Here is a 12484-nt window from a genome sequence, read left to right as displayed (position 1 = left end):
TCCCCTACCATATGTGAAGCCCTGAGATCGATCCTCAGCACCACATATAAATAAAATAAAGATTAAAATAAAAAAAAAAGAATACAAACAACAATAAATGTTGGCAAGAATGTGGGGGGAGAGGCACACTTATACATTGCTGGTGGGACTGCAAAATGGTGCACCCAATATGGAAAGCAGTATGGAGATTCTTGGAAAACTGGGAATGGAATCACCTTTGGACTCAGCTATCCCACACCTTGGTCTAAAAAACAAGGACTTCAAAACAGCATGCAACAGGGACACAGCCACATCAATGGCAACCTAGATGCCCTTCAGTAGATGAATGGATAAAGAAAATGTGGTATTTATACACAATCTAATATTACTCAGCATTAAAAGAGAATAAAATCATGACTTTTGCAGGTAAATAGATGGAGTTGGAGAATATAATGCTAAGTGAAGTCAGCCAATCCCAAAAAACCAAATGCCAAATGTTTTCTCTGATATAAGGAGACTGATTCATAGTGGGGTTGGGAGGGGAAGCATGTGAAGATTAGAGGAACTCTAGATAGGGCAAAGGGGAGGAAGGGGAAGAAAGGGGGCAAGAGGTGTAAAAAGATGGTAGAATGAGATGGACATCATTTCCCTAAGTACACGTATGAAGACATGAATGATGTGAATATACTCTGTATACAACCAGAGATATGAAAAAATGTGTTCTATATGTGTAATGTGAATTGTAATGCATTCTGCTGTCATATACAAATAAGAATTTTAAAAAACCTTCAGATCCCCACCCAAATAAATATGCACTAAGTAACATTTGAACTACAGTATTCTGCTTAAAATTATTATTTTTTAGTATTTAGTATTAAGTTACTTACCTATGATGTCTTCTTATCTCTGCACATTCTACTGCCATCCCATATATGACAGCACTTGCTGGTATAACTTTCCCATACTTATCACAATTACCATTTTCACCTTTGGTCTGAAAATACAGTAATAAAAATGACTATTACATGTATGCAATATACATGAATGAGAAACAATGAAAATTAAAAAGAAAGGGTTCAAAATCCAACACCACAAAAAAAGAAAAAGAAAAAATTTAAAATTTAAAATAAACACTTCAAGAAATTTTTCAAAAAAAAATTTACTATGTATGTATGTACATTTTCTTAATATAATTACAGAGAAGGGAGGGAGGGAAAGAACTAAGTCTAAATAACATAGGACTTTGGGGTACAACTTTAACTTAAAAATCAAAATTATCATTATCTGCTTGAAAAATAAATTGCTCTTCTTTTCAGCCTTTAGCTATTTTAAAACCAAATTAATTTCTGTAAATAGCAAAGTTTTATTCCATGTTAATATCCTTTCTTTCATAATAAATGTTATATATCTATGATTTGTGACCTACCACAGAGGATTTCAATACAAAATGTAAGAGTTAGTGCTGCCCAGTCAGCAGCCTGAGTTCAACAATCACCTTAAAACTCTACCAACCCAGCATCACTATACGCCCTTCTGGTGAGCTGCCAAAATTCCCAGCAGTGAGGGAAGAAGGACTGAAAGTACCTCCTTTTCACAACCATATTTAAGCATTCTATAGGAAGTTCCTCCACAAGGTAACACCAATTCCTATGAATTTCTTCCTGGAGTATTTTTTAACCTTTATAATGCTCATCTGGGCACAAAAATATATATTGTGTTATGTGGCTATTCAAAGGTTTTGGCATGGATTTCTTTCCAATTACACATTATGTACCTTGACAGTAGGAAATAAACTTCATATTGCTTTGCAAATGCTCTAGGGGCTCAATAAATCTCTGCTGAAATAATGAATAATGAATTCTTAATGAAATTCAAATTTGTTTTCATGTTGCTTACCTTTGGCTGCAAAAGTAAATGCTCCCAAGCATGAATCAAACTCTCTACAATTCCTTCTCCAAATAAACCTGCATCGACAGTTTCGGTTACAACTAGGGACACTCTATAGAACGATTTTTTAAAGATACATGTAAGTAAAATAGCATGCTATTTATATAAAAATGTTCAAGCTGAGAGAAGAGAAAAATGAAGAGTATATTATATAAGCAATCCACATGTAAATCTTTCTAATATATTTTATTTTAGTATCTAGCCTAAATTGTTGAGTAACTTGACTCTAATGTTCTTCAGGTCCCTTTATGCTCCACTGGCTCCTTCCCATTAGTATGAGGGCAAGAGGGCTGACAACACCTGGCACTGCTGCCTCCTCAAGCTGTTCTTTGATTGCCTAAATCCTCAAGAGCTGTTTATGCCCACCACCTTTCCTAGTCCCCTTCCCAATATCAAACAACTGGAGTGCTAACTCTAACACTGTATAAAAGTATTCTCTATTAACAATGACTCCTTCCTTATCAAAACAAATCATCTTTCTTAGTTATAATTTTTCTTGAGCTACAAATATTATTTAATGCCATTAAGAGCCTTTCCTTTCAAAAAGCCAACCTCTATCTTCTGTGATACTGCACAGCCCAACTTTGCCTCTTGCAAGTTTGACTGTGCCTCTCATTACTCAACATTTCTTTTGTCTTCACAAAATCCTCTTCCATGATTTCTGTCCATTCTTGGAAAATTCTACTCAAAAGATACTTCTAAATAATTCCTCCCTTCTCTGAACACCTTTAGCTCTTATCTCCAGTACCATGCATTTTTGTAGTCTGAAAATAAATGAACAGCTCTTATCTTCCTATCTGCAGGAATGCCTGTGGTATCCCCAACAGTGCTTAAACCCAATATTATACATATATACAGAAACATTCAGTATTTAGAGTTGCATACACTTAGAATATTTAAGGTATCTCAAAACATCTATCCAACATCTCAAAATCTAGCAGTCTGCTTAAGGTCAAAATGAATTAAGAAAAGAGTATAGAACTTCTTATTTCCTGATAAAAGGTCAGTACACTTTTCTACACCTTTATCTGTTAAAAAAAAAAAATACAAATTGAATTAAAGTTAAGTTTGATTCATACTATGGAATTAACTATATCCCCCCAAAATTCTTATGTTGAAGATCTAACCCCTAATATACCTGTATTTGAAAATAGAACCTTTAGGAATTAATTAAGACTAAATGAGATAAACAGGTACCCTAATCCAATAGGTCTGGCTTCATTATCAAAGAAGGAACACTGGAGATCATTCCCTCATTCACATACGAATAGCCATGTGAAGATGTTGTTAGAAGGTAACTATTTGCAAGCCAGGAAGAGAATCTCACCTGAGAAAAGATCTGTGGTTTAAGCAACCCAGTCAGTGGTATTTTGTTATGCAGACTAAGATAATTCAGGACAGTGTCTTTTTTCCCTATAAAATGGATGCATACCTGTCTTAATAACCTAATAGACTTCTTTCATGAAAAACAAATATAAAACCATTGAAAAGTACACAAGTACTATGCAAACATCATTATATATGGAAGAAGACTGAAAAATAAATCAAAACTATCTTTAAAATAACAGTGTTAGACAAGATGATTCTTAAATATCTTCTAATTCTAAAATTTCATCACCCTCATAATACAGTTCATACTAATATATACTAAAAAGCCAAAACTTATAGGATTATTTTCAAAGCATTTAAAGGGCACAGGCCAAACTACATTGACAACTGATACTTCCAAAGCTCTCACTATAAACAAAGATAGTAACAGAAAATGTGATAAGTCCATTGACTCTAATCTGTTCAGGTTTTAAGTACAATTTTCAAATAGTTATGGATTATACAGTATTATTATCCATTTTTACAAATTAGAACGCTGAAATTAACAAAAGTAAAGGTCGTTTATATATTTTATTCCTTCCACAAATTTTTCTCAAGACTTTATCATATCTTTACAAAGACAGAATTTTTATCAGGTCTAGAAGCTAGAAAGGTATCTTAATTTTTTTAAAAAGCAGTGAATTATAGGGGCTGGAGTTGTGGCTCAGTGGTAGAGTGCTCGTCTAGCATGTGTAAGACCTGGGTTCGACCCTCAGTACCACATAAAAATAAATAAATAAAATATAGGTATTGTGTCCAACTACAACTAAAATAAATAAATAAACATTTTTAAAAAGCAGTATATAAATACTAAAATCAGTTTATAAAACAGTACCTTTCAGGAATGTGTTTTGGAATTTCTAAGTCAAGTGACTTCATATGTAGAAGTTTTATTCCTGCTTCCATCTTGTTTGCAGCCACTACATCACAGGCAAGTTCATACATGGTTTTAGATAATTCACAGGCATACACAGACTGTGCTCCAGCCTTTTTAGCAAACATGCTATTAAAAAAAAAAAAAAAAAGCATTCCATCATATACACACACACACAAAAATCCACTGTATTTTTTCAAATTTCAATGGAATGCTTTAAACGTAGGCTTTTTCTTTTCTTTTTTAACACAACTATTACTCATTCTACACTTTAAAAATGAACATTCTTGTCTAGACATAAATCATGACATCTATTCTATTAAGAAGCACAACTGACATGAAAAACACAAACAGGCTTCATAAATTCCAATAGACTATTAATACAAAAAATACAATTTCAATAATAATCCCAGGGCTGGGGTTGTGGCTCAAGCAGTAGAGTACTCGCCTAGCAACTATGAGGCACTGGGTTCGATCCTCAGCACCACATAAAAATAAAATAAAGATATACAAAAAATAATAATAATAATAATCCCAAACTTCATAGTTTCTCCAGCCTTTGATAAAGTAAAAGCTATAAAGAAAAATACAGTAATAATGATTGTATGAATAACCCTAGCAAGATTAAGAGAAGTGACTGCTATTTTAAAATTCCAATGTCAAATTTTCTATATCTGGCAAATATTTGATGTGCATTAATATATATATATATATATATATAATTTAAACAACTATAACAAACCTCAGAATTCCAGTTCCCGCTCCAATGTCCAAAACACTTTTGAACCCTGAGCATACCGCCTTTTGGATTGCTGCATTATAAATCATATTTCTTTTGGTGTCATTAAGCATGATAAAGTGCCATCGTTCCACCAGCCAGTTTGCGACACGATAAAAATTCTCCTTTGCATCACTGAAATCAGGGTTTAGCTTCACTGCTTTATGAAAATATCCAGCTGCTTCATCTCTAAAGCCCATTCTAGAGTAAAACAGTGAAAAAGACAAAATACATTCAACTCTGTGCTAGCAATTACTGCCTTTGTTCATGCCACTCACCTGGCCCATACCAACACTCCAAATCCTGAAGATAGGAAACTAATTCCTCTGGCAAGCTTTCTGTGGAACTGCAATTCTCAAGACTTCTTTCTTTTCTAAATATCTACTGTCTATATGTATCCCAGAACCTTAATAAGTACTTGAGTATGAATAAATATTGAACTAAGTTACAGAAGCAACTGTTACAGGCATCCTCCACTTAATCCACCTGCTGAAATACCAGTTTGTTCTAAAACCATTCCCTTTGTAAAACATACTAATGCCCAGGACTAGTGGGTCCTCTTTAGTGTGCCTGCGGACCTTTTCTCCCAGTACCTGAGTCAAATGGTCATTAAGAGTCAGCTGTATTTGCTGCCAGACCAGTTTATGGCAGTTGTACTGTTAAAGTCAATGTTTAATCTGCCAAAACTGTGTAGATCTACAATAATTTTCTGTTACATTGAGTTTATTCTGCAACACTGTCTTGTAATGTTATGAACACTGTGTGTGTATAATCTAGAAATATAATGGAATTCAAGAATAATTCCCCTTATCTAAACTTTTTTTAATATTTTTTAGTTGTAGATGAACACAATACCTTATTTTATTTATTTTTATGTAATGCTGAGGATCGAACCCAGTGCCTCACTCATGCTAAGCAAGCACTTTACCACTGAGCCAAAACCCCAGCCCCTTATCTAAACTTAAGAAAAAAGAAAACTCTAAATTAAAATTTTGTAGGCTTTTACTAATTTGAGGAATTATTGGAAGATATTTTTAAATAAATTTCATTTAAATGGAAGGTTGCTAATTTGTAGAAAAGGTGCCTCATCAGGTTAGTTGTTAATATGAAAACAAAACAAGCCTCAGGTGACAATCTGCCTTATTTTCCTAATTATATTTTTTTTCTGATTCTAATCATATTAGAAATTATCAAATATTTGTCTCTTAAAGGAGTAGTCATTGATTCCCCAGACCATGTTAATTAACACTGCTATATCACTGGGACTAACAACATTTGATAAGAGTATTTTTTATACAAAACTCTTAAATGAATAAAAATTAATACAACCCAAAAAGGAAAGAAAAATACTAGAAAACAATTACTAGAATATGTTAAAATGATATTTCTTTAGAAAATAAAGCATTAATGGTGTTTCCTAAATAAGAGTCCTATTATTTTCCTAAATAAGAATTCTATTAATTTACACAAAGCAGTGAGCCCAGTTATTAAGGCAAATGAAAGAATAGATTTTGATTTCTTCCAGCTTTCCTAATAATAAAGTTCCCATGAAGAGTACACAAGAATTCCAATGTGGAAAAAAAAAAAAGTGTGTTCTATAGAAAGAAATCATATTTCACTTATAAAAACACTTATGTACACTCACATTAATACATAATATAAAGTCAATCTTCACTCACTTTTTCATCAACATTTTAAGCAACCTCAACAGAAAGGCATTCTATTCGGCAGCTAAAATGGATACGACTTGAATGGATATTACTTGTTTTCAACAAGTAATTGTTAACAAAAAATTCTATACATCAAAGCTGGGTGCAGTGACACATGCTCGTAATCCCAGCAGTTTCTCAGGAAGCTGAGGCAGGAGGACCACAAGTTCAAAGACAGCCTGGCCAACTTAGCGGGATCCTGTCTCAAAATGAAATATAAAAGTTATTTATAAAACATATGTCTCTATACTGAAATAAAAATGTATGTATAACAATGAGCTATTTAAACAATTAACTCTGAGAACTGCACAAATTATATATGTACCTTTCCCCAGAGCCCTGACCTTGTACTATTACTGTTCACTGAGTCAAATTAGAGGCTCACAGGCATTGAGACAAGTGTATCAAATTGATTACTGACAGTTAATAGAATCAAGATGTACTTAAGAGAAATTGTTGTCCCTTAAGAGCTCTGTAGTCCTTTATGAATGACACCAAATTTTAGGTGGATATGACTTGAATGGAGGAAGAGGCAATTAACAGGGAAATGCGTAAAAAGAACTAAAAGGAAAATGTAATATGAGACTCATTAATTCATAAATTGTTACAAATTTATACAATAGCCATTTCCCAACTTGGCAGAACCATGATCTCACCATATTACTTTGAAATTTTCTAATTCAGAAGCAGAAGCGATGTTAACCTTTCATTGTATTTCTATATTTTCTCAAATCTTTTTATTCATGTGTGCTGGAATGCAAAAAGAGTTAACATGGCAAGTGGAACTAATAACCCTTTGAAAGGTCTGCTTATGAGGTTGGCTTTTGGCTGGTTTCTGGGATTCTGGGACATTTCCCCTGCCCTAACTAATAAGAGCAGCTCACAGTTTGTACAAATAGTGTGATTCATGCTGAATATCTGCTTTTCTTCTGGGAGTCTAGAACTTTGGTATATGTTACACAGAAGGTAGATACCCAAATGTCCTAAACACCCACAAAAACATTGGATATAGAGTTTCTAATGAGCTTCCCTGATTGGCAACATTCCACTTGTGTTCTTTACAAGGTGAAGGAAGTATACCCAAGGTGACTTCACTGAGAGAGTACCTTGGGAGAGTTGCACCTGGTTTCCTTCAGACTGCCCCAAGAACCTTTCCCCTTTGCTAATTTTGCTTTATGTCCTTTCACGATAACAAATCACAGCCATGACAACTATATACTGAGTCCTGTGAGCCATCCTAACAAATCAGCAAACTTGGGAATGGTCTGAAAGACTCCTAAGATAGCCAGTTATTGACTTATTACTAAATTCTCCCCTTTTGCTGCGGTGCATAAAAATGTATCTCGCTCTTTAATATTTTTCCAACCATCATTTAAAAAATGCTGGGGACACTACAGGAGGAAAGGGTTTTGCTTCCAGGTCCTAGAGTCCTAGAATCACAGGGCTTCTCCAGCATCAGGCTCCTGAGGGAGGCAACAGTACTCAGTGATTGGTTGCATCCCCCAAGAATCCCCCTCCTGGGTGCTTTTGTAACAGAATGTCTCCAATTTGATACTTTTCCATGAGACTCTCTAGCACCCCAACCAGCAAAATTCTAGCAAGTTCCAGAGAACCAAATGACAAGTTATCTGGCACCCTGTGAATCACAGCTATGCCCTCTCAGCCCATTAGGTGGACTCTTCCTTGAATACTCTATCCTAGCCATAGGTGCAGGGATGATTATATAGTATTAAAACTGATATTCCATTTTATATCTGCTATTCTCATACTCTTTTAAGTTCTCTTGTTATTAGCTAATCCCTCATTACTTCAATCCCCTATAATGGTTAATTCTTTACATTAAGCTTCCCCTATTCAAATTACTGTATAATTGATCTCTGATTCAGACAGATACAGAATAATTCTTAACTAGAAATACAGAAATCATTACAAACCTGAAGAGATGTTCCCCCATACTATTGCAAATTACTTCATCATCAGGAAAGAGTTCCAAGGCCTGCTCATAGCAACCAAGTAAGTCTTGTGTTCGACTGAGTGCATCAAGCTCTTCAGCCCATTTCAAGAGTGTATACTGAAAAGTTTCCTTTAGAAACAAAGAAAAAAAGGTAGTCAATAGAGATGAAAGAATACAGAATACTGAAGATTCCAGAGACTGGAACTTACTATTAAACAATCATTTTAAGTCATTTAACTGTAGTAAGTACTGCTTACAAACACATACACAAATGAGGGAATTTTACCACCTACATGGCAATTATATACAGAACTAGACAATTTGGCCACTCTGTATATTCCTTCCATTCTTAGCTGCCATATCACTCTACTATTTCTCTTCTTCCTCCTTTTTTGTGGGCACTTGAGTTTGACTTTGTCCTTAGCCCTCTTGTCTTATCCATCCCCAATGCATTAATTATCACCTATGTGTTAATGGTGCTACACTTCATCTCCAATTAAAACTCTCTCATCTAGTCATCAGACTCATAAATATAGCTTCCTGCTAATCATCTCAACCAGACAGGCACTTAATTCCCATACTTCTCAAATTTAGTTTAATTCAAATATTCCACAACAATCAGTGTGCAAAGAACTGGGGCCAAACCACAATGAAAACAACATAAATCTTGTCCCTATGCTGAGGCCCTACAGAGAAAATTCACAAATAATTTTGAAAATTTTCAAAATGTTCTAAACTGGATCCACCACATTCTTCAGAGGATCTTCAGAGGATTTAAGGTTTAGGTACCAATCAGCATCAACCCACAAAGTCACCACCTTTTAATGTTATTTCAACTCCACATGTGATGTTTCATATTCAGCCAATCCTCACTCGATATCTTTAAATCTGTCCCCTCTTCTAAAATACCACTGTTACAACCTAATTTGTTTCTTGTAATCACCTGTGAGACTACAGCAATCGCCTCCTCACTGTCACCCTAGCTCCATTCTCATCTCCCTCAAACCAATTTCCACATGGTAACACTGTGAAAAGATGCTGGATGTGGTGGCAGACACCTGTAACTCCAACAACTCAGCAGGAAGATCACAAATTCAAGGCCAGCCTCAGCAACTTAGGATGGCCCTGAGCAACTTAATAAAACCAATAAACAAATAAAAAGGGCTGGGGATAGTTTGGTGGTAAAGTACCCCTGGGTTCAATCCCCAACACACACACAAAAAAAGGCAACTCTGCAAAGAGAGTACACTTCTGACATTCCATGATATTTTAAGTCAAAAACTTCACATACTTTATACAGAAGAGCTGATATTTGAAGTTGAACATGAATGGAAATTACTACACAGACAATGATAAGAAAGGAGACTCAGTTGTGAGGGAAACACAGAAATTATATGAAATGATCAGAGGCTCTACAGATAAGTAGCCTGGTGCAGCCAGAGTGTGGGTATGGGAAACGGAGAGAGTGGCAGGAAATGAAATTTCTGCAAATGAAACTTTTGCTAAGAAATATGAACTTGATAGCCAGGTGTGGTGGTGCATGCCTGTAATATCAGTACTTTGGGAAGCTGAGACAGGAAAACCACAAGTTCAAAGCCAGCCTCAGCAACTTAGCAACACACTAAGCAACTTAGTGAGTCCCTGTTTCAAAATAAAATATAAAAAAGAGTTGGGTGGTTAAGTCCCCCTGGGCTTAATCCCTAGAAATTATATATATATAAATTTTTTAAGAAATTTTATACAGGGCTGGGATTGTGGCTCAATGGTAGAGCACTTGCCTAGCATGCGTGAGGCACTGGGTTCGATCCTCAGCACCACATAAAAATAAAATAAAGGTTTCGTGTCCACCTACAAATAAAAAATAAATGTTTAAAAAAAATTTTATACACACACACACACACAAACACAAACTTCGTTCTGAAGGAAACAGAACCAGTTACTGAACCTCAATGAATGCCAGGTATTGCAATACAAATTTCATATATACTTTCTTTTTTTTTTTTTTTTTTTTGGTACCAGAGATTGAATTCATGGGCACTCAACCACTGAGGCACACCTCCAGTTTTGTATTTTATTTAGAGGTCTCACTGTGTTGCGTAGCACCTTACTTTTGCTGAGGCTGGTGGCTAGCTTTTAATTTACGATCCTCCTGCCTCAGCCTCCTAAACTACTGGGATTATAGACATGTGCCACAGCACTGGTCCATATATACTTTAAAGACAGATATTGTCCCTGTGTACAGAAGAAACTAAAAAATAAAGAACTGAGGAAAGAACACTTGGGTTGATTTATTACCCTAAAGACTCCTACACAAAGGGGCAAACTATCAACTTCTTCTGAAGAAGCCAGTTGCTCCTGAAATTTACACTAAGATAATTTGTGTCAACTATGAAAGTCTAGATGCTACTGACATCTAGTGGGCAGAGAACAAGGAACCTGCTAAAATATTCTACCAATGCACTGGATAGCCCCTCAAAGAAGTTTTTCCATTCAAAATATCAACAAGGTTGAGGATGAGAAACCCTAGGTTAAATTAAATTAAGCCAACTAGCTTGCAACTGAACACTGACTATGAAATTTAAGTTGAATCATTTTTCAAAATGTGGATTCTAAAACCATTTGGGAGAAAACAACAGTATTTCAACAGAGTAACTGTTGCAAATAATAATTGAAACTAAAAGATGCATCATCAAACAATGATTACTTCAGGTTAACTGTACACTTTATTCGACTACAGAGACCCACAGTATTCCTTCTAAACAAAAATGCAAAGGCTCCACGACAGGGGCATGAGGGAGCACATCACCTAAGGCCTCATTTGGGATCCGAAGGCTGTGGGAACTTCAAGTGAAATGAACGTTTTGAAACAGAGAAGTGACATAGTTTTTGACTTTTGTACCAAAAAGCTGGCCGTGTTGAGACAGACTACAGGAAGGAACCCAGTAGAGAGTCCACTGCAACAATCTGCAGGTGGATTCTTGAACCAGGGTATAAAGGACAAAACAGTAAAAGCCGATAGGATTCTGGACATAATTTTGAAGGTGGAGCCGACAGGATTTTCTGCTGGCAGATCATGAATGTGAATAAAATTAAGGCTGCAAGGATGAACAATAAATACTAATAGCAACTACCAGGTACCCAGGACCCTTTACCTGCCTGCCGTTTTTTGTTTTTAACTTTTTTTACAAGAACGGAGAAGAGACCTCACCTTCACGTCGTCTTTCAGCTCCGGCGCCAGGCTGAGCACCAGGAGGTAGTGGGCATAAGCAGTGCCGAAGTCCTGGGCACCAAGACAATGTTCAGCGCTCTGCAAGGACCGCGCCACCAACTCGTCCCGGCCGGCAGCCCCGGAGCCATTCCCGGGGCCCCGGCGAGGCCTGGACCTCGAGTTCGGCATGACGGAGTCACCGCTTGTACGACCGCAGAGAAGATGACTTTGCAAAGAGAATCAGAAAACTCTCTCGACTCCACACTTTCACGTGACTACAGCCGGACAACAACTACAAAAAAGTTACTCCAGCACAGCAGGTGAACGCGCCCACCCCAGTCCAGGCGGAAGCTCCGCCCTCTAACGGCCGGGCCGGAAGCGCATGCGACGCGCACCGGGCAACAGCAGACGCAGACCGGCGGCGCGCGCAATGAGGACGCCAGCGCGCACGACGTGGGTACGTCATCGTCTGCCCCGCCCTCAAAGGGAAAAGCGCGGCGTGGCCTGTGCGTGTGTGCTTGCGTAGATATTTGCAGTTTTCCGCACGCTAGGCTTTTTCTTCCCCCGACCCTGCCGTAACCAAAGTTGTCTGTTGCCTCCTTTTTTTTCTTGCCTCCAGGAGTGGGTGGAAAGACCTGAGAGACACAGTCTGGCCTTTGTGAAGATG

At 36.7% G+C, this 12484-nt stretch overlaps 1 protein-coding gene across 3 annotated transcripts in view; it reads right to left on the bottom strand.

Moving 5' to 3' along the window:
* The window catches only part of Prmt9 (protein arginine methyltransferase 9), a 53829-nt gene extending 41632 nt beyond the window's left edge, over positions 1 to 12197 (bottom strand). Inside the window, exons 1-6 of one of the 3 annotated variants that reach the window (XM_046458808.2) lie at positions 11818 to 12197; positions 8590 to 8738; positions 4911 to 5147; positions 4130 to 4297; positions 1876 to 1978; positions 867 to 973 (exon numbers count right to left, since the gene is read on the bottom strand). In XM_046458808.2, the coding sequence (XP_046314764.1) occupies positions 867 to 973; positions 1876 to 1978; positions 4130 to 4297; positions 4911 to 5147; positions 8590 to 8738; positions 11818 to 12006 (953 nt within the window). In that variant the 5' untranslated portion in view covers positions 12007 to 12197. Of the gene's footprint in view, positions 1 to 866; positions 974 to 1875; positions 1979 to 4129; positions 4298 to 4910; positions 5148 to 6625; positions 6855 to 8589; positions 8739 to 11817 lie in introns of those variants that run through there. The other 2 variants (XM_058583939.1, XM_058583940.1) reach the window with 2 other exon arrangements.
* Positions 12198 to 12484: the final 287 nt, after the last annotated feature.

The sequence above is a fragment of the Marmota monax genome, unplaced genomic scaffold (genome assembly GCF_021218885.2).
Source record: "Marmota monax isolate L192 unplaced genomic scaffold, Marmota_monax_Labrador192_F-V1.1 WCK01_AAM20220418_F8-fsc00002, whole genome shotgun sequence".
Classification (NCBI taxonomy): Eukaryota; Metazoa; Chordata; class Mammalia; order Rodentia; family Sciuridae; genus Marmota; species Marmota monax.
Note: the sequence above shows the minus strand (reverse complement) of the source record. Positions and strands in the feature narration are given on the sequence as shown.